General features: G+C 53.7%; 1 protein-coding gene across 5 annotated transcripts in view; it reads right to left on the bottom strand.

The window, feature by feature from the left end:
* Positions 1-22,172, bottom strand: part of NOS1AP (nitric oxide synthase 1 adaptor protein) — a 146,985-nt gene that overhangs the window by 19,357 nt on the left and 105,456 nt on the right. For 3 of the 5 annotated variants that reach the window (XM_065409712.1, XM_065409713.1, XM_065409710.1), the window contains exons 3-4: positions 19,302-19,394; positions 1,171-1,229 (exon numbers count right to left, since the gene is read on the bottom strand). In XM_065409712.1, the coding sequence (XP_065265784.1) occupies positions 1,171-1,229; positions 19,302-19,394 (152 nt within the window). Of the gene's footprint in view, positions 1-1,170; positions 1,230-4,469; positions 4,490-10,299; positions 10,315-19,301; positions 19,395-22,172 lie in introns of all 5 variants that reach the window. The other 2 variants (XM_065409711.1, XM_065409714.1) reach the window with 2 other exon arrangements.

Raw genomic sequence — 22,172 nt, 5'->3', positions numbered from 1 at the left:
TCACGGGTGACTGGGCCCCACAGACCCTCACAGTGAAAGGGAATGGGCCACCATATTGGGTGGACACCTGCCGTCTTCCCTAGTCACGTTTCCTCCCCCTTCCCCACACCTGGCCCTGCCAGTGCCCCCCACCTGGCCAGCAGCACCCTGTTAGCCCAGCCCTGCCCCTACAGAGCTCTGCCCCCTGGCCAGCAGCACCCACTAGCCCAGCCCTGCCCCCACCTGGCCAGCAGCACCTGTTAGCCAGCCCTGCCCCCACAAGGCTCTGCCCCCTGACCAGCAGCACCTGCTAGTCCAGCCCTGCCCCCACAGGGCTCTGCCACCCTGGCCAGCAGCACCCGCTAGGCCAGTCCTGCCAGTGCAACTGCAGTGATGGGGTGTAATGGGGAGGAAGCCCTGAGGGCCTCCCCGCTGGGCCAGAGGGCGGATTTGGGGCATGTGCCCTTCAGGAGCTCTCCAAAGCAGCCAGCTCCCTGGGCGGGCTAAGAGTCAGGCAATGACGGTGCCCAGTGGGGGAAGGCAAGGGGCTGGCACAGAGCATGTGCTAACCCCTGCCTTGGTTGCTGGCAGATCATGGAGCCCTGCCCTTCCGTCCCGCTGCAGGAGCTCCGTGTCTCAGACACAAGGCCCAGTGGGCCTAAGGCCTGCTGGGGTTCAGGACCGCTCCGCTCCCCTGTCCCAGGTTTGGAGGAGCACCAGTGGGCAGCTCTAATCCCTGCCAGAGAACAGTTTTCCCTCGAAACGGCTCATTCATAGGGGCTCAGTGACTCCTGGCCTGGCTCTGATTCGGCTGCCTGTCTGGGGTGACGTTGGGGGCCCTAAAATTCCAGCACCTGCACTGCAGATGATCCCCCTCTGGGTTCTAAATACGGGGCCCAGTGGGCTGTGTGTCAGAGCCAGCACCCCCAGGGCAGTGGCTGGGCAGCATCACATCCCAGGGGAGCTTCAGGCACCCCCAGGGCACTGAGTGGGCAGCGTCAGAGCCCAGGGCAGCTCCAGGCACCCCCAGGGCACTGGCTGGGCTGTGTGAGAGCCCAGGGCAGCTCCAGGCACCCCCAGGGCAATGGCTGGGCTGTTCGAGAGCCCAGGGCAGCTCCAGGCACCCCCAGAGCACTGGCTGGGCAGCATCACAGCCCAGGGGAGCCGCATGCCACCTTGAGGGGCTCTTACCTGTAGATGGGATCCTGCATCACCAGCATTTTGCTCTCGTCCCAGGTCCACTCTCTTTTCTGCAATGAAGGCAGCAGTAAATGAGGACGTTAGATGCTGTCCATAGCTCATCAGCTCAGCACAGTGCAAGGCCCTCTAAATCTTGCCTTCCTTCTACATTTGATCTTCCTGCCCCTTCTTTACAATGCTTGACCTGGGCCCACTTCCATTCTGCCCAGGCATAACTCCTGTCCTCCGCAACTGCCTTCTCTCCTGTGTTCTGCCCCTCTGACTCCGATGGCAGGTGCCAGGGGAGTTGTAGGCATCCCTTGGGCCAGCCAGCGCTCCAAGGCATTCACGGCTTTGAGAGGCAAATCAAAAACGGGGGGGGGGGGGGGGGAGCACTAGTGCTTGTCAATATGACTGGTGGGAGTGCTGCAGAGAGCCAGACAGCGTAGCCAGGTGCTGTGCTAACTCCCAAAGAGAACTCTTCTGGGGCACCACAGTCCTGTCCTGCTATTCCAGCCCTGGGATCCACAGCTCTGGCAATGCCCCTTACCAGCCCCCCACCATTCCAGCCATGGGCTCCCCATACTCAGCACTGCTGAGCTATTCAATAGGGGGGAGGGATAGCTCAGTGGTTTGCGCATTGGCCTGCTAAACCCAGAGTTGTGAATTCAATCCTTGAGGGGGCCATTTAGGGATCTGGGGCAAAAATCTGTCTGGGGATTGGTCCTGCTTTCAGCAGGGGGTTGGACTAGATGACCTCCTGAGGTCCCTTCCAACCCTGATATTCTATGATTGTATGACCCAGAGTCCTGAGCCTTTAGACACAACGATGCCAGTGCCCCATTGCTCTGACCCGCAGCTGCCTGCTGTCCCCATTCTGAGTCTCTTGGGAGCACTGGCTGCCACGTCCCCAGCCCTGTGAGGGGTCTGGGCAGCCCCCAAAGTGTGCCAGGTGCTTTCCAAACCCACCTCAGACAAGGGACTGCCTGGAGGCCTGGCCATTGATTTCACTCATTGCCCACAGCTCTGCGTGTCGCAGCCCCAGCACTGAAACAGCTCATGGGGCAATGCACCTGCTGCTCCCAGGAAGGCCGATGAAGCCAAGTCAACAGTGGGCAGAGGTGGCCAGTCAAAGTGCCCAGCTCAGACTGGCTCCTGCAGCGGGATGCACTGCTTCCCAGCAGCTGGGGCATACGAGCCCAGGCCTGGAGTAGGAAGCTAGGAGGTGCCCAAGCAGATCAGACCCACAACCCACTGCTCCACTTCCCTGACCGTGGCCAGCACCAGCTACTTCAAAAGACAGGGGGGGGGGGGATTATAATGCTCTGGCTGCCCACACAGCCTCACCTCTGCCCCGGGGAACTTCCACGCAGCCTTCAATGACAGGAGCATGTGCTGCTCCTCAGGTACTACAGCAGAATACACGTGATCAGTGATAACAACCCTGCCAGCCGTGCTCCGCTAATAAATCTTCCTGCAAGTCCGTAATGTCTCATGCGGCGAGGACAGCCCGAGATGCTGTGATACGACAGGGCTGAGCCGATCCAAGGGGCAAGGTGCAGGTTTCAGTGCAGACCCATCTCAGCAGTCATTGACTTTGCAGCGCTTAGCTGTACAGCTCTAATGTTGTGTGAACAACATCACCCCACTGGAACGTGCTGAGCGGGGTGAGGGGCCATACTCCCCACACTGTCCCTCAGGGGGCTGAGTTAGGCCAAGTGGGCCCAATCAGCCAATCAGATGGGCCTGCCACAACAGTGCCAGCCCCACTTCCTGAGGTAGGGGTAGGGTTGGCAACTTTCTATTTGCAGAAAACCGAACAGCCTTGCCCTGCCCTGCCCCTTTACCGAGGCCCCGCCCCTTCTCTAGGGCCCCTCCCCCCTCCCTCTGTTGCTCGCTCTCCCCCACCCTCACTCACTAGCACATTTTCACCACGCTGGGGCAGGGGGTTGGGGTGTGGGAGGGGGTGCAGGATGTGGGCTCTGGGAGGGAGTTTGGGAGTGGGAGGGAGCTCAGGGCTGTGGGTTTGAGTGCGGGGGGGTGAGGGCTCCAGCTGGGGTTGCGGGCTCTGGGGTGGGGCCGGGGATGAGGGGTTTGGAGTGTGGGAGGGGGCTCAGGGCTGGGGGTGCGGGTGCGGGAGGGAGTTCGGGGTACGGGATCCCCGCAGTGCTTACCTCAGCTGCGTCCCCGGAAGTGGTGACATGTCCCTGCGGCTACAAGGAAAAGGGGTGGCGAGGGAGGCTCCGCACATTGCCCCTGAGCACCGACTCTGCAGCTCCCATTGGCCTGGATCCGCGGCCAATGGGAGCTGCAGGGGCAGAGCCAGCGCTTGGGAGCAGCTTGCAGAGCTTCCCTGGCCAACCCTACACTTAGGAGCCGCAGGGACATGTCACCACTTCCTGGGAGGCACCTGAGGTGAGCGCTGCGGGGAGCCAGCACCCTGAACCCCCTCCTGCACCCCAGCCTGCCTGGGGACAACTGGACTTTTAATGGTCTGGTCAGCGGTGCTGACCGGAGCTGCCAAGGTCCCTTTTTGACTGGGTGTTCCAATCGAAAACTGGACACCTTGCAACTCTAGATAGGGGAGAAAGAAGCCGTGGGGAGAGAAGACGGTGGCGGAGAGGCACACCTGAACTGTGCACTGCAGGGAGCTGGACTGGAACCTGGAGTAGGGGTGGAATCTCCATCCTTAGAGGTTTTTAAGGCCCTGGCTGGGATGATTTAGTTGGGGTTGGTCTGCTTTGAGCAGGGGTTTGGACTAGATGACCTCCTGAGGTCTCTTCCAACCCTAATATTCTATGATTCTATGGGCCCGGTTCCCCTCCCAGCTGCTGAGGGAGCAGCATCTGGGGCAATGAATGGGAAGGCAGCCGGGGTCACTGATAGAGTGACACTGTCAGGGCAGTGGGCATGGGGGCTACCTGACACTTTCTGTGACTTTGAAAGACACTCCGGCTGAGGAAACCACCGAGTACGCTGGCTGGAGGGCCGAGCCGCTGAAGGGAGGCTACAGTGCCTGGAACGAGAGAGGGGCCACAGAGGGAGAAAGCCAGAGCGATGCAGTGCGACTGCTGGAGGGGGCGTTAGCTTGGCAGAGCTAATCCCCAGAACCACCAGGAGGCGGCACCATCTCTGCTGAGCGGACCCCGTCATGGGGGACACAGCTGGGCTGGAGATCGGCCTGCTCAGTAATCAAACCCCAGCCCAGCCCTTTTAGAGAAGCCTGCAGGTGTTCAGTATTCAGGGCCCAACCCTCAGGACACTGGTGAGCAGAGCCAAGACCCTGCTGATTCCCACAGGGATTGCCACACTTCGACTGCCAAGGCACCAGCTGCATGATGGGAGACCAGACAATTTGGACTTACTGCTAATATGCTGGGCTCCTCACAGGTTAGCTTAGCCTTGGCACACAGCTTGCCTGGGGCTGCAGTTTCCATAGGTTTAAAGTTTTGGAAATAATGTGTCTGAGGCAGCACCCAGGGGCAGCCGTCTGGGTGTCAAATGCTGGGTGTGCCAGCTGCCTCTGGGCATGGCTAGGGTTACCATACGTCCGGTTTTTCCCGGACATGTCCGGCTTTTCGGCAATCAAACCCCCGTCCGGGGGGAATTGCCAAAAAGCTGAACATGTCCGGGAAAAATACCGGCCGGGCACTTCCTCTCCCGCGGCTGCTCTGCTCCTCCCCTGACTCAGACTTCGGCTCTGTTTAAGAGCCAAGCTGCCCGAGCCAGCGCTACCGGCTTCGGGCAGCCCCCTTGCCTTCGGACTCCAGCCGCCGGCCGGGCACTTCTCCTCCCCGGCTCCAGCTGCTCTGCTCCTCCCCGGACTCAGACTTCGGCTCTGTTTAAGAGCCAAGCTGCCCGAGCCAGCGCTACTGGCTTCGGGCAGCCCCCGTGCCTCCGGACCCCGAGCCGCCGGCCGGACACTTCCCTTCCCGGACTCAGACTTCGGCTCTGTTTAAGAGCCAAGCTGCCTGAGCCAGCGCTACCGGCTTCGGGCAGCCCCCTTGCCTCCGGACCCTGCGCCGCCGGAGCAGAGCAGCTGGAGCCCAGGAAGGGAAGTGCCCGGCCGGCGGCTCGGGGTCCGGAGGCACGGGGGCTGCCCGAAGCCGGTAGCGCTGGCTTGGGCAGCTTGGCTTTTAAACAGAGCCGAAGTCTGAGTCCGGGGAGGAGCAGAGCAGCTGGAGCCCGGGAGGGGAAGTGCCCGGCCGGGGGCGCAGGGTCCGGAGGCATAGGGGCTGCCCGAAGCCCGAGCGCTACCGGCTTCATGGTTTGCCGGGCAGCCTCCAGACCCTGCGCCCCCGGCTGGGCGCTTCCCCTCCCGGGTTCCAGCTGCGCTGGGGAAGCGCCGGCCGGGGGCGCAGGGTCTGGAGGCTGCCCGGCAAACCGTAAAGCCGGTAGCGCTCGGGCAGCCCTTTTCGCGTGGCTGGGAGGGAGGAGGGGGAGTTAGGGCGGGGACTTTGGGGAAGGGGCGGGGAAAGGGCGGAGTTGGGGCAGGGCCGGGGATGGGAAAGGGGCGGGGCAGGGGTGGGAAAGGGGCAGGGCCAGGGCCCGTGGAGTGTCCTCTTTTTTTATTTTTTAAATATGGTAACCCTAGGCATAGCTAATTCATCAGGCATGACTCCAGGGTTAGAGGATTCCTTCTTCATGAGAGGAACAGGTGTCATGCCCTTCAGGGGCCAGTGCAGCCCCCCACCCCATGGAGAACTCCAAGGCCATCACACGGCTGATACGGGCCCAGTCAGAACGGGAAGCTCAGTGACTTCCTGGCCTCTTTCAGGCCCTCTAATGAGCCACAGCTGGAGGGAGCCCAGTAAGGAGGTTACTGACCCGTAGCGGGAGGTTCTTCGAGATGTGTGGTCCCTGTCTGCATTCCACTGTGGGTTACGCATGCGCCATGTGCCCGGAACTGGAGAATGTGATAGTCGGGTCTGCTGGTCCGCACATGTGCCCCGACTCGCCTCGTGCCTCTGACCGAGGGGATAAAGGGTGGGGCAGACCAACTGCTTCTACAGTTCCTTCTCCCCAATCTGCAGCAGAGGGGAAGGAGGGCAGGGAGTGGAATACAGTTAGGGACCATGCATCACAAAGAACCTCCAGTTACCAGTAAGTAACATCCTCTTCTTCTTCGAGTGCTGTTCCCTACTGTATTCCACCAGGGGTGATTAACAAGCAGTGGGAGGAGGGTGGGAGGAAGCCGACGGCTGGGCTAAGCGAAGGACAGCCGTTCCAAAGGAGGCACCAGCAGAGGAGACCTGGCCTGGGCATAGTGTCTCGTAAAGGTGTGAATGGAGCCCCACGTGGCTGCTTTACAGACATCAAGGAGGGGCACCTCCTGAAGCACTGTCAGAATTGCTGCTTGTGCTCTCCTGGAATGAGCTCTTACCCCTGGGGGGCGGAGGGAAGGGTTCGATAGCTGGTGAATTAATGTTGAATTTTCTGTAACTTGAAGCCTTTAAACCATGATTTGATGATGTCACTAACTCAGCCAGAGGTTAGGGGTCTGTTACAGGAGTGGGTGAAGTTCTGTGGCCTGCGATGTGCAGGAAGTCAAACTAGATGAGCATGATGATCCCTTCTGACCTTAGAGTCTGTGGGTCTGTGAGCTGATAGCAGAGCAGAATGCAGCCAGAGATCCATTTGGAGAGCCTCTGTGTGTCCCCTGAGTCTTTCCGTTATAGCAATGAACAGTCTTGGGGACTTCCTGATTGGTCTTGTTCTGTGTAGGTTAAAGGCCAAGGCCCACCACACATCGAGCGTGTGGAGTCTCTGCTCCTGTCAGGAAGTGTGTGGTTTAGGAAAGAACACAGGTAAGTGGATCAATTGGTTCAAGTGAAATTGAAAGAAAATTTGGGGTGTAAACGTAACAAAACCTTATCTTTATGGAATACAGAGTTCAGAGGATCTGCCATCGTCGCGCCAAGCGCACCAACCCTTCCAGCTGAGGTGATGCCTAAAAGGAACACGATCTTCACAGAGAGCAGGGACATGGAACAGGAAGCTAGGGGTTCTAAGGGTGGCCTTTTGAGTGCAGAGAGAACAAGGTTCAAGTCCCACTGAGGGACAGGCTTGGGAACAGGGGGATGGTTCTGATTATTCCAAAATCTGGTGGTCAGTGGGTGAGTGAAGTCCGAGTGCCCTTGAAAGGGAGAATGGCACACACTGATCACTGCCAAGTGGACTTGTGAGGAGCTGATGGACAGGCCAGATGTCTTTAGAGAAAGGATGTACCCACAATCAGAGGGATACCTGTATTTTGTGGAAGAATATTCTTTTGATGCACCGAAGAAGAAAAACGTTTCCACTTTTCCAGGTAACACTGTCTAGTGGAATCCTTCCTACTATTGGAAAGTACATCTCGTATAGCTGTGGAACATGAGCGTTCTAAGGACGATGCCCATCCAAAACCCAATCCCTGAGGTGAAGCGAACATGGATCAAGGTGCTCGATCTTGCTGTTCCGTTGGATCAGGAGCTCGGGAAATGTCAGGAGAATGATAGGTACCTGTGATGATATGTGCAGGAGATTCGGGAACCAAAACTGTCTGGGCCAGGAAGGGGCAATCAGGATAACTCATGCTCGGTGCTATCTGATTTTGCATAGAACTCATGGCAGGAGTGATAGCGGAGGGAATCATAGTTCAATTGATCATAGCAGAAGGAATCATAGTTCAATTGATCTGACCAAGGGAGAATCAGAGCATCACCTTGAGAGTGGTGACCTCGGGCTCCTCTGGGGTAGCAGGTGGTGCATTTTCTGTTCCCTATGGAACAGACCCCTGGTTAAGGTTCCCCATAGATCAAGGATGTTGCACAGTACCGAGTTGTGGAGTTCCCACTCATGGTCAGCTAAAAATGCCTGCTGAGGGTGTCCAAGAGCATATTTTGTTTCCCGGGAAGGTAGGCTGCTGATAGGGTGCTTGGTTGCTCATGCACCAGTTCCACAAGCTGACCTCTTCCACACACTGGGAGATGTATCTCGCTCCTCCCTGCTTGTTGATATAGATGACGGATGTAATGTTGTCGGACAGTATCAGGACATGGTGAGCACGGATGAATTGGAGAAAAGCTTCACATGCCTTCTGAACAGTGCCCAACTTCAGAATGTTGAGGTGCATCCTGGACTCTTGGGGCATCCAACCAAACAGGCATGTGTCTGTAGAGAGGAGGGGAGAAAAGGGATGCACATGTGTACCTGTCAAGGATCCGTTCACCACAGTAGGGAAGAAACCATTTGCAGGGAGTGTTACCATGAAGCTCATGGGACGGCAGTTTGGAGAGTATACCGACTGAAGCCACACTTGAAGGCAATGAAGGCATAGTCTTGCGAACGGAGTGACATGAGTGCAGGCAGCCATATGACCTTGGAGAGAGAGGCAAGTCCTGATCAGTACTTGAGGGTTGTTTGTAATCTGGGGTATAATGTTGTTCATGGTCTGAAACCTGTCTTTGGGCAAGTACACTCTTGCAGTGACCAAATCCAGGGTGGCCCCGATGAAGTCCAGAGACTGTGAGGATATGAGAACAGATATTTTTGTGTTTATGCTAATATCCAGGGAAGAGAGAAGGTGTAGCATCATTAGAGTTGACTTATGGGCCTCCTGTTGTGATCTGGCAACAAGGAGCCAGTCCTTGAGGTAGCAGAGACAATGAGATCAAGGTATCTGGCCTGAGCTGCCATTACTGCAAATACTTTGGTGAAGACTCTGGGAGTGGTTGCTATGCTGAAAGGGAACACTCTGCACTGAAAAAGTCAGGGCCCACCACGAATCTGAGGAAGCACCTGTGAGTGAGATGAATATTGACATGAAAGTAGGCATCCTCCATATCCAGAGCTGTAAACCACATATCCTTTTCTAGGGATGGTATTATAGAGACCAGCATGCCCACACAAAACTTGAATTTGCGAATGAAGCCATTCAGGTGGTGGAGGTTGAGAATTGGTCTCCATCTGCCCTTCTTTTGGGGTATCATGAAGTAAGCTGAGTGAAAGCCACTCACTTGGTATTGAGAAGGGACATGAAAGTTCTATTGCTCTTTGGTCTAATAGGTAGAGTACCTCTTGTTTGAGAGTGGTTCCCGAAGGGGGTTGTGCAGGAGGCAGAGATGCAAACTCAATCGTATAGCCAGAGAGGATGATGTTCAGCACCCACTGGTCTATGGTTATTGCACTCCAGCTGATGATAAAGAGTGTTAGATGACCTCCAAATGGTGTGTGACGGTCAGGCGATGTCGGACTCAGTGGCTCGCAGCAGCTCTCGAGGTCCTGTCAAAAATAGTGCCTCGTTGGAGGCTGAGATTGGGAAGCTGAGCCTGTTGCCACAGATGTAGGGATATGGGTCCCTTGAACCTTCTGCCTTTTGAGTGGTGTTTTGTAGGGCCTCTGATGAAAAAACTGTTGAGCCATGGGTCTAAGTCTAGACTCCAGATGACTGTCAATGGAACTTTCCCTTGGGGACAGGTGTATATATCCGCAGAGAGTCCTTTAAGGTATGAAGGGACTTGTCTGACTTCTGACTGAACAACTATGATTCACCAAAGGGGAGGTCCTCCCCAGTATTCTGGAACCTCTTTAGGGAACCCTGACACATGGTGCCATGACTCTGCACATAACAATGGCCATATCCATGGCTCTAGAGATGTCCATGGCATCACTGCGGATTGGAGAGCAGTCTTTGCCTTCGTCTATCAGTGCCTGGAAACGAGCTCTGTCCTGTTGTGAAGGGCTGTCTGTGAACTCTGCCAACTTTGAATAACTCAGGAAACCATACTCGGCCAGTAGTGCTTGGTAGTTGGCTATCCTGAACTGGGGCTAGATTACGAAAAGACCTTTCTCCCCAGTAGGTCTAGACGTTTACCCTCTTTGTCCACAGGGGTAGACTGGGGGTATTGCTGTCTAACCCTTTTGGAAGCTGCTTGGACTACCAAAGAGTTGGGAGTGGGGTGAGAAAACAAAAACTCAGCCCCTTTCGCCAGCACATAAGAATATTTTTCTGGCCTCTTGGGGGTGGAAATGCAGATGGGGGAGGGGAGGGGTGCCAAACAGCCCTACCTGGCTCCATTATAGCCTCATTAAAAGGGAGCACTATTTTGTTGGATCCAGATAGGTGGAGGATGTCAGGAGTTTGTGCTGGGATTCCTGAACCTCTTCCAGAAGAATCTGAAGCTCACTAGCAACTCTATGAAGAAGATCCTGGAACTGCCTGACATCATCGGCGGAGGAGAGAGACATGGGGTTACCGCTTTATCCGGAGATGATGATGGCAGACCACTGGATCCAAAACGTCTTGCTCTTCCTCTTTGAAAGGATCTGGGGGGGGGGGGGCGGAAGGGGCCTGAGTGCCTCCTTTGAGGGGAGGTGAGGAGTTACTCTCTAGCAGACCACATTCTCTGCAGAGGGGTACTGGTTCCAGGGCTCCAATATGGCCAAGAGGAAGGATCAAAAGGGGGATGCGGAGGCCTCCGTTTCATAGGGTACCAGCAATGCTGAGCTAAATACTGAGGTTCATCCCAAGGTAGTGTAAGTCTTTTCGGTGGCTGGAGGGAAGATGTATCTCGAGGAAGAACCGGATGATAAACTTTTTCTCTGAGCTGTCGACTCCCCAGGTGGTGTTCTGACATCACTAGACAGGAACGGACCCGATGGAGGGTATTCCGGATCCGGGAATGTGGAGATGTCATGTGGAGGGGCACGGGATTCAGTTCTCTCTGGAGTAAGAGGGGCTTTCTCTGTCCAGACCATCACAACTGGAGAGGGTGCTGACGAGGATGGTGCTGCAGGCAGGCGGTGAACAGTCTTCGTTGGGGCTGAGGGATCCAAAGTTTGGGAGGTGCCGAGGGTGACAGTACCAATGGGTCGTGCTACAGCACTGACAGAGCTCTATGTTTATGGACTTTCTTGTCAAGCCTCTCGGACTTAGGGTGTATAAAGCCCTCTTGGGCTGAGGTGCTGGGCTTGCTCAGAGCCACATCCAACTTCTTCGAAGTGGATTTCAAGGCAGACTTAGTTTCAGGCGTATGAGAGTGCTTCCTTGGCTCCTGAGAAGATCCCGCCAGGACTCTATGGCAGTAGATTTTCTGCCACCAATGTCAGATATATCACCAAAGAGCTTGGCTTGTTTAGCCTAACCAAAGGAAGGCTGAGGGAGATAGAATTGCTCTCTATAAATCCATCAGAGGGATAAACACCAGGGAGGGAGAGGAGTTTTTTAAGTTAAGTGCCAATGTGGACACAAGACCAAATGGATATAAACTGGCCATCAACAAGTTTAGGCTTGAAATTAGATGAAGGTTTAGAAGTGAAGTTCTGGAACAGCTTTCCAAGGGGAGCAGTGGGGGCAGAAAACCTAACTAGCTTCAAGACTGAGCTTGATAAGTGTATGGAGGGGATGGTCTGATGGGACTGCCTAGTGACTGCTAGCAGCAAATATCTCCAGCTGCCAGAGATGGGGCACTAGATGGGGAGGGCTCTGAGTTACTACAGAGAATTCTTTCCCAGGTGTCTTGCCCGCATGCTCAGGGTCTAACTGATCACCATATTTGGGGTCGGGAAGGAATTTCGCGCCAAGTCAGATTGGCTGAAAACTTGGGTTTTTTTGACCTTCCTTCACAGCTTGGGGCACGAGTCACGGGCAGGTTTATACTAGTGTAAATGGTGGATTCTCTGTAACTTGAAGCCTTTAAACCATGATTTGAGGACTCAGTAACTCAGCCAGAAGTTACAGGCCTATTGCAAGAGTGGGTGAGGTTCTGTGGCTTGAAATGTGCAGGAGGTCGACTAGATGATCATGATGGTCCATTCTGACCGTAAAGTCTATGAGTCTATGAGCAGGAGACTCGCTCCTTGCTGAGTCAGGCGAGGTATGGGGGGTTCCCTGGCCTGAATCCGATTGTGGTCTCATGGCTCATGAGGTGTTTTCAGAGGCAGAGTTCCCGCCCCTCTCCGGTAGGGCTGGGGACAGAGCAGCAGATGCTGCACCTTGCTGCAATGTGAGCTTCCCCGAGGCACTATGGGCAGCATTGATGGCCATCGCTGATCAAGAAGGATCATGCGCAGGAAGTGCAGTCTGAAGCCCAAAGTCCTGGGCACAGTCCAGTACCCGCACAGGGTATGGGAGGGTGTCCCCCAAAGATCAATCTAACACTAAAATTATGAACCATATAAAATGCTAAAATTATTTACATTTTTTACGTTTTAAGGGACAAAGTTGAAGCTACAGACACGGAGGGGTTCCGATCCGGACCCTGCAGTGGTGAGAAGGAACTGGAGAGGTGGTTGGTCCATCCCGCACTTTATCCCCTCATTTGGAAGGTGGAGGTAAGCCAGGCGCATACGCAGACCAATGTCATGACTTTCACATTCTCTGGCTCCGGGCGCCTAGTGCACATCCGTAGCCCGCGGTGGAATGCAATAGGGACTGTCACTCAAAGCAGAACACAGCCATCCCTAGCACGGAGATACTGCACTGCAGCCCCTGGAGATGTCAGAGTCCTAATGAGTGCCCAGCTCCCCACACAGCCCCTCACATACAGAGTTCAGCCGCTGTCCCCAGCGAGCTTGTCCTGCCGAAAGCTCTGGGGAGCGCAGTGCTTTCTCCACAGAAAGCACCTCTGCATGGGCACGTACGGCAGGGCCAGCTCCCTGCCCACAGCCCTTCCCAAAGTGCCTTAGCAGGGCCTGAGGGGAGCCGGGGGAGCATGTCCACGGGGAGAGCCAACTGTGGCCCCTTAAGATGACCGACAAAGCGGGGGCAGTTAGCACCTGCCCCAAGGGTGCTGGGTGATGAAGAGCACTTGGAAGTCTATGTGGAGCAGGGGTCAAAGCGCACAAGCCCCTGCCACTGAGCCTCCGTTGGCTGACAGCAGGGGAGGGCCTTCGGCTCAGTGCGGAGCAGCTCTGACTTGAGCCAGCAGAGGGAAGCGATGAACACACACACCATCCCATTCACACGATGAGTTCCCAGGAGGGGCATAATTCAGCTCGTGGGCACATGCTCAATGGCTCTCCCACTTGCCTGGCACATAGGGGGTGCAGCCTGGGGCTGGGGGGCTGTGTGGCATGGGGTGGGATTTTGCTCCTCACCCATGGCTGCCTCCCCAGTCCCAGCTGTGTCCTCTCCCCTTCCAGGGGGTCCCCCAGTCCCAGCCATGTCCCCCAAGTCACCCTCACACACACACAGTCCAAGCTGTGTCCCCCAGTCACCCACACGCACCCAGTCCCAGCTGTCCCCCCCCATCTCCCTCACACACACCCAGTCCCAGCTGTGTCCCCCAGTCACCTTCACACACACCCAGTCCCAGCTGTGTCCCCTCCCCTTCCAGGGGATCCCCCAGTCCCAGCTGTGTTCCCCACTCATCCAAGGGGTCCCCCAATCCCAGCCATATCCCCCAGTCACCCTCACACACCCCCAGTCCCAGCCACGTCCCCTCTTTGTCCAAGGAAGCAGGTGGTCCATGACGGTCAATGCCCAGGCCATGATGGTGTTTGCTATGACACTGACGATGCATTTCCCTTCCTCTGAGGGGCCTGCATTGGGCGTATGGATGCGCAGGCAGCTCCGTACTAGGTGCTGCTGGGACACTGCAATTATTTCCCGTTGGAACTAGCCCATCTCTGTGAGAAAAATTCTCTTTTCTGCCCCTTCCCAGTAGTGCTGTATGAATGTCTCAGGGTCACTATGTGGAACGGGACCTACTTTTATCCTCATTAACAAGGGTTAATTAAATAATCATGTCCGTGGCACGTCAGGCTAATTCTCTCCCTCAGCTGCTCCTGTTCCTTGCTCCTGAAATGGACCAATGAGTAGGGCCCTGTTACGTTATTGACATGAACTGTATAGATCATTGTTGCAACCACTGTTATATATTTGCAACAAATATTGTACAAAGGTTGTCGTGTGAGGTGTCTATGAAAAGGTTATAATTTGCTGGTTATGATTATGCTATCTGTATGTGTGTACCATTTTTGTAATTGAAGTTATAAATATTGGCTATGTACTTGTATCTCAATGTGTTTGATTCTAAGTAGCATTAGTGAAGCATTTGGTCAGCTTCTTGAGAAAGGAATTTGCAGATTAAGTGCCCAATCAAGAACCACTTAACTGACAATGGACCTTGGGAGACTTCAATCCACATATGAGAAGTCTTCCTGGAACATTCAAGGTAGCATGTGAGCAATGGCTGCCGCCTGCAAACTGAGTCATGCATGGACATGTGACTGCCCCAGGTGGCTACAAACTCCATCTTGTTGCTGTGATTTTGCACAGGAGAACAATGGGGTTTCCACCCAAAAGAGAAAGAATATAAAAGGCCCTGGAAACCCCTCCATTTTGTCTTCAGTACTGCTTCTTACCTCTGGAGGGACTTTGCTACACTGAAGCTCTGAACAAAGGACTGAATGACCCATCCAAGCTGTGGATGTACTCCAGAGACTTGATTTGAACCTGCAGTTTATTCCATCATTGCTACAACCCTGAATCAAGAACTTTGCCATTGCTGTATGTAATTGATTCCATTTAACCAATTTTAACTCTCACCTATATTTCTTTCTTTTTATGAGTAAACCTTTAGATTTTAGATTCTAAAGGATTGGCAACAGCATAATTTGTGGGTAAGATCTAACTTGTATATAGACCTGGATCTGGGGCTTGGTCCTTTGGGATCGGGAGAACCTTTTTTCTTATATTGGGGTATTGGTTTTCATAACCATTTGTCCCCATAAGAAGTGGCTGCTGGTGATGATACTGGGAAACTGGAATGTCTGAGGGAATTGCTAGTATGACTGATGGTTAGCCAGTGGGGTAAAACTGGGGTCCTCTGTGTTTGGCTGGTTTGGTGTGCCTTGATAGTAAAGGAAACCCAGCCTTGGGCTGTAACTGCCCTGCTCTAAGCAATTTGTCCTGAATTGATACTCTCAGTTGTGTCCCGCCAGAGGCAGCATTGTTCCAGGCCCTACCAAATTCACAGTCCATTTTGGTCAATTTCACGGTCATAAGATTTTAAAAATTTTAAATTTCATGATTTCAGTTATTTAAATCTGAAATTTCACAGTGTTGTAATTGTAGGGATCGTAACGCAAAAAGAACATGTGTGTGGGGGGGGGGGGTCGCAAGGTTATTGGAAGGGAGGTTGCAGTATTGCTACCCTTACTTTGGCACTGCCGCTGGCGGTGGTGCTGCCTTCAGAGCTGGGCAGCTGGAGAGCGGCGGCTGCTGGTCAGGAAACCAGCTCTGAAGGCAGTGCCCCATCAGCAGCAGCACAGAAGTAAGGATGGCATGGTATGGTGTTACCACCCTTACTTCTGCGCTGCTGCCTGCAGAGCTGGGCCATCAGTCAGCAGCCACCACTCTCCGGCCACTCAGTTCTGAAGGCAGCAGTGCAGAAATAAGGGTGGCGATACCACGACCCCCCTAAAATAACCTTGCAACCCCCCTGCAACTCCCTTTTGGGTCAGGACCCTCAGTTTGAGAAATGCTGGTCTCTCTCGTGAAATCTGTATAGTATAGGGTAAAAGCACACAAAAGACCAGATTTCACGGGGGGAGGCCAGATTTCACGGTCTGTGATGGGTTTTTCAAGGCTGTGAATTCGGTAGGGCCCTACCCATGAGCCATGGACCATTAAAGATATTGATGATCATGTTTATATTTGGCCTTCATTGCTTCCCTTGAGGAGACAGTTCCCCAGCCCTGTACAGCTCACTGGGACATATTTCATACCCTCCTGCGGCACACAGGCCACATCCCGCAGGTCTCACTGGTTGTGGCTTATTGGCCTCCTCTGTGGGGCCTGCTTTGCCCAGGGCCCCCCAGTCCTGGCCGATCCACAGGCGCAGGTTGTCAGCACCTTCATTGTTACTACCAAGATGCTGTTCCCAGCATGCAATGGGCCAGCTTGCTTGGGCCAAAGTGAAGCACTGCTCCCTTCCAGTGTGCATGGCCAGCCCTGCTCTGGGGAGAGGGACACATCTGGCCCACTGTGGGCTCCCTAGTGCAAACCCGCTCTCTTCGCTCCCTGGGCCTGACTCATCCCAAGGCCTGGAACAGAGGGGAGGCAGCTTACACCACTGCTAGCCAGGGGCTGCCAGGGCCAGGGCCCTGTCTGAGCCACTGCAGCGCTGGACTGCCTCAGCTCCCCCCACCAGGATACTTTCTGCCTGGGGGCAGAGCCAGCACTCGTTCTCCAGCCATACGGGGGCTATTTCCTGCCCCTTCACACCAGTGTAGCCAGGGCAGAAGATGAATCCCGCTATTTGGGCCGGACCCCCCACTACCCAGCCCCTGGATCCCCACTCACACCTGGGCACAGCAGGGTACAATGCAGCCAGCCAGGGGGCGGGTGTTGCCTTGGTGCCCATGGTGACACTGGGCCAGGCAGCAGAGTGAGGCCTCGCAGGGGTCAGCAGCAGACCATGTCCCTCGCTCCTGCCTGGACGGCCGCACCAGCCTGGCTGTATTTTAAAGAATCCTTATTGAGGTTGCAGGAAAAAACCATCCCGATGTGTAGAAAGAATAGTAAATATGGCAGGCGACCAGCTTGGCTAAACAGTGAAATCCTTGCTGACCTTAAACGCAAAAAAGAAGCTTACAAGAAGTGGAAGATTGGACAAATGACCAGGGAGGAGTATAAAAATATTGCTCAGGCATGTAGGAGTGAAATCAGGAAGGCCAAATCACACTTGGAGTTGCAGCTAGCAAGAGATGTCAAGAGTAACAAGAAGGGTTTCTTCAGGTATGTTAGCAACAAGAAGAAAGTCAAGGAAAGTGTGGGCCCCTTACTGAATGAGGGAGGCAACCTAGTGACAGAGGATGTGGAAAAAGCTAATGTACTCAATGCTTTTTTTGCCTCTGTCTTCACGAACAAGGTCAGCTCCCAGACTGCTGCACTGGGCAGCACAGTATGGGGAGAAGGTGACCAGCCCTCTGTGGAGAAAGAAGTGGTTCGGGACTATTTAGAAAAACTGGACGAGCACAAGTCCATGGGGTCGGATGCGCTGCATCTGAGGGTGCTAAAGGAGTTGGCGGATGTGATTGCAGAGCCGTTGGCCGTTATCTTTGAAAACTCATGGCGATCGGGGGAGGTCCCAGATGACTGGAAAAAGGCTAATGTAGTGCCCATCTTTAAAAAAGGGAAGAAGGAGGATCCGGGGAACTACAGGCCAATCAGCCTCACCTCAGTCCCTGGAAAAATCATGGAGCAGGTCCTCAAGGAATCAATTCTGAAGCACTTAGAGGAGAGGAAAGTGATCAGGAACAGTCAGCATGGATTCACCAAGGGCAAGTCATGCCTGACTAACCTAATTGCCTTCTATGAGGAGAAAACTGGGTCTGTGGATGAGGGGAAAGCAGTGGATGTGTTATTCCTTGACTTTAGCAAAGCTTTTGATACGGTCTCCCACAGTATTCTTGCTGGCAAGTTAAAGAAGTATGGGCTGGATGAATGGACTATAAGGTGGATAGAAAGCTGGCTAGATTGTCGGGCTCAACGGGTAGTGATCAATGGCTCCATGTCTAGTTGGCAGCCGGTTTCAAGTGGAGTGCCCCAAGGGTCGGTCCTGGGGCTGGTTTTGTTCAATATCTTCATTAATGATCTGGAGGATGGCATGGACTGCACTCTCAGCAAGTTTGCAGATGACACTAAACTGGGAGGAGTGGTAGATACGCTGAAGGGTAGGGATAGGATACAGAGGGACCTAGACAAATTAGAGGATTGGGCCAAAAGAAACCTGATGAGGTTCAACAAGGACAAGTGCAGAGTCCTGCACTTAGGACGGAAGAATCCCATTCACAGTTACAGACTAGGGACCGAGTGGCTAGGCAGCAGTTCTGCAGAAAAGGACCTAGGGGTTACAGTGGACGAGAAACTGGATATGAGTCGACAGTGTGCCCTTGTTGCCAAGAAGGCTAACGGCATTTTGGGCTGTATAAGTAGGGGCATTGCCAGCAGATCGAGGGACGTGATCATTCCCCTCTATTCGACATTGGAGAGGCCTCATCTGGAGTACTGTGTCCAGTTTTGGGCCCCACACTACAAGAAGGATGTGGAAAAATTGGAAAGAGTCCAGCGGAGGGCAACAAAAATGATTAGGGGTCTGGAGCACATGACTTATGAGGAGAGGCTGAGGGAACTGTGCTTGTTTAGTTTGTAGAAGAGAAGAATGAGGGGGGATTTGATAGCTGCTTTCAACTACCTGAAAGGGGGTTCCAAAGAGGATGGATCTAGACTGTTCTCAGTGGTAGCAGATGACAGAACAAGGAGTAATGATCTCAAGTTGCAGTGGGGGAGGTTTAGGTTGGATATTAGGAAAAACTTTTTCACTAGGAGGGTGGTGAAGCACTGGAATGGGTTACCTAGGGAGGTGGTTGAATCTCCTTCCTTAGAGGTTTTTAAGGTCAGGTTTGACAAAGCCCTGGCTGGGATGATTTAGTTGGGATTAGGTCCTTCTTTGAGCAGGGGGTTGGACTAGATGATCTCCTGAGGTCCCTTCCAACCCTGATGTTCTATGATTCTATGACCAGCCACCACTCCGGGTCAGTGCCGCTCAGATGCTGGTACTTCCCGGGCTCAGCCAATGGGGCGATGTGAAAGGTGCGTCCCCCCAGGCCAGGGCTGGCCCATACTAACCCGGGTACTCTTGGGGAGATACCAGTGTAACCCTGGGGGCTGGGGCTCCCCCACCCCCAAGCTTTCTGCTAATGACAATGCAGCTCCCTCATCCACAGCCCCGCAGGCTGCCCCGGCAGAAAAGAGGGGTTGGATATGAATTCCTCCTCCCTCTGGGCCTGGTACTTCCCACGGAGAACTTGCTGCAGCCTGAGGCAAGCAGTGTGTTTGCTGCAGGCTGGGTCTGGCCAATCTCTGCAGCCCCTCTAGGCCCCACCAACCAAAGGGCCTGCTCCATGCAAAGCCTCTGTAAACAGACAGGCCCTTTCTATGCACAGGCACAGCTAGCCAGAGCTCTGCACCTGGCTGCAGGGGCAACTCCCTCACTCCTCTGCCCAAGAGGCCAGCTGGCAGGACACACCCCAGAGCCTGTGACAGCCATAGCCCCATCACTCACACTAAGGGGCCCAGACCTGTCCCCGCAGGTGGAGGGGACCCCGCCGCACAGGCAGTGCTGGCTCAGGAGGCAGGGGGCAGAGCCTCTTACCTTCTTCTTCTTCTTCAGCAGTACCTTCACCCCGTCCACTGACACCAGGAGACTCACTTTCTTCTTCTTGATGTTCTTTGCTTTAAACTCGTACTGGGGGAGGTAAGGGAAAGGCCAGTGAACCCCCTGCACCACCTGCTCACGCCCTCCCACCAAGCACCACCCGATTGCCGGCATTGGGCGCTGGGGCAGAGGGCAAAGGAAGGTTCTCGTACACTCGCACACACACGTGCACACAGGCACACCCACACACGCATGTACACATACAAACACACGCACATGTGCAAACAGAAGCACGTACATTCTAGCCCACAAGGATCTTGCTCTCCCTGTTGGTCTCCTGCTCCCCGCTTCTCTCTCACACACAAGCAGAGCGTACAACAGGGACACTGATACACAATATGTCATACCAGCTGGGACCAACAATGCCACTACGCCAGTATCCTGTGTTAGAAGCTCAAGAAAGACAGCCCCCTCCTCAATGCCCCGGCTGGCTGCAATGCCAACTCCTAATGGTGGCACAAATGACCCAGTGACACCTTTTCGGGGGAGACGGGATGTTACATTCATCGTCCATTTTTATTGCAAATCTTCAGAGAAAAAAAGTACCTAGGCAAAGATGTCAGCAAGTCACTCAGAAGTTGGGATGCTAACCCACAGGGCTGGACCACACAGCACGCACACCCTCCCAGGGCTAGTCCATATCCACACCCCACCCCACTGCTTCCCAAACTGCCATCCAGGGATCACTAGCTGTCCCTGGAGCATTTGCTGGCCTTCTGCCCCACGCAGCTGACTGTGACCAGTGGCTAATGTACCCTTTCATTTAAAGTGAATGTAGTGATGTTGTATTACACCACCGTGGGTTTGGCTCTAGTCGCTACAGTTTCAAGCTCAACAGAGCAAAATTGTCTCTGGTGCTTTTCTCAAATGTGGAGGCTCTAGGGACACACAAAGTCTAAGGATACCAACCGCAGACACAATCACCAGCACAAAGTTTTATTAAAGCACTAAACAAAGTTACAACTACCCATGCCTATAGAAACCCTCCACAAACCTATGCAGTAATTATACCTGCAGTCATCCTCACATCCCCAACGACATTCATGGGAACGATGGACCTCTCACCAACTGATCATTGGTAGGGGGAGAGCTGCTACTGGGGGTTTTCCTGTGGGTATTCCCACTTTTACCCAACCAGGGAACCCTTTATATATTGCAATTCTACCTATGCCTAACACCTTATGCATATGCATGAAGGTGTCAGCCGTCTTTTCCTTATCTGTACTTCTACACCCCAGGAACATTGGGGTGCCCCGTTTTATAGGTTGTTTCTAGTTCCTCTTATTCTCATTAGCATTTACGCACAACATATACCATGCGGTCAACACAGACATTCCTTGATGTTACAATCAGTTGTCTTGTGGTCTCAGACAATACATTGTGGTCTACTGCAATCACCTACTGGCCCATCTTTACCATAACCGTGTGACTTTATGGGCATAGGGTTATTCCTAGTGACTCACTCATGTTAAGCATTCTGATGCCTACGGCCTAGTATGGCTAAGCTGACATCTTACAGGTCTCAGCCTGTAGGTTGTGCGTTTCAGCCTTGCTTTCCTTATCTACCTAATACACACTCATCACTGTCAATCCTATACGTCTATAATCCTACAACTTCAATCTATTTAGCATTGATTGTATATGAACTGACCATAACATCACTTAATACAATGATACGTGGATGATAGAACAAACTAACTGGCTACACTGACCAGCTCAGAGGCAATGAGAACTACACAAAACATGTCCCAGCTCTCACATCTCCACAGGGCAGGGACATTATGTGAGCACCAATAGGGGCAGAGGTGGGTCAGCGCGGTGGGGCTGGGTCCGTGTGACTGTGGGTTGGGCAGCGCTGGGGCTCCACGAGCTGATCTCTAGGAAGATGTGGTCCATCCTATGGCACAGCAAGAACCCCTCGGACGTTGATCTCTACAAACAGAAAGGGGGGGGTTGGCTGGTTGTTAAAGTAGCCACTCAGACCCAGCAAATTCCTGCTCAGCCTCCCCAAGCCCCCTGCAGGTTCTACTGCAAGCAGTTCTTGGCCCACGCTGCTGTGCTGGGATGCTGACGTGCACTTCTGTGTGGTAAGCACTTGGGGGTCCTTGGGGACAGAAGGTATTGACAACGGTTAGGCTCTGGCACACTGAGACCACGGGCTATTGTGGTAACTAATCTGTCGCACTGTGTCCTTGTTCTCCCCATCTGTCTGTCTGTCTGCATCTGGTGTCTCTTGTCTTGTCCTTAGATTGCCAGCTCTTTGAGGCTGGGACTGTCTCTTTGTGCTGTGTTTGTACAGCGCTAGCACAATGGGGTCCTGGTTTAGGCCTGGGGCTCCCTACGGACTCCACAACATAAATACGAAATACTAACGGCTGAAGGCTGGTAGTAAAATATATTGCTATGTCACCGACATTGGGCAACTCTGAATCTTGCGCAGGCTGGTCAGTCTCCCCACCCTTTTGGGATCATTTGAGCCTTGTCTCAGGAAATCACAGTCTGACTCAAACACATTTACATGCCTTAAACTGAGGGGCAATCGCCCTGGTCATTCCAGTGTATGCCAGAGCAGAGGTTCTCAAATGCGCCCAATGTATTCGGGGGGGGGGGGGGGGAAGTGTAGGAAAAAAACATACTGCACACATTTTACCCACAGCAATGAATAACTAGCAAAGCTGATTCCTCCAGACATATCATGTCCTCAGGTGGCGCTGTGCATTTGACTCTAGGTGGCGCTGTGCATTTTGATGGATTTCTGTTAAGCTTGCATAGCATTATACAAAGTCATTGCCATCTGTACGTTAATCC

This window comes from Emys orbicularis, chromosome 8 (genome assembly GCF_028017835.1).
Source record: "Emys orbicularis isolate rEmyOrb1 chromosome 8, rEmyOrb1.hap1, whole genome shotgun sequence".
Classification (NCBI taxonomy): Eukaryota; Metazoa; Chordata; order Testudines; family Emydidae; genus Emys; species Emys orbicularis.
Note: the sequence above shows the minus strand (reverse complement) of the source record. Positions and strands in the feature narration are given on the sequence as shown.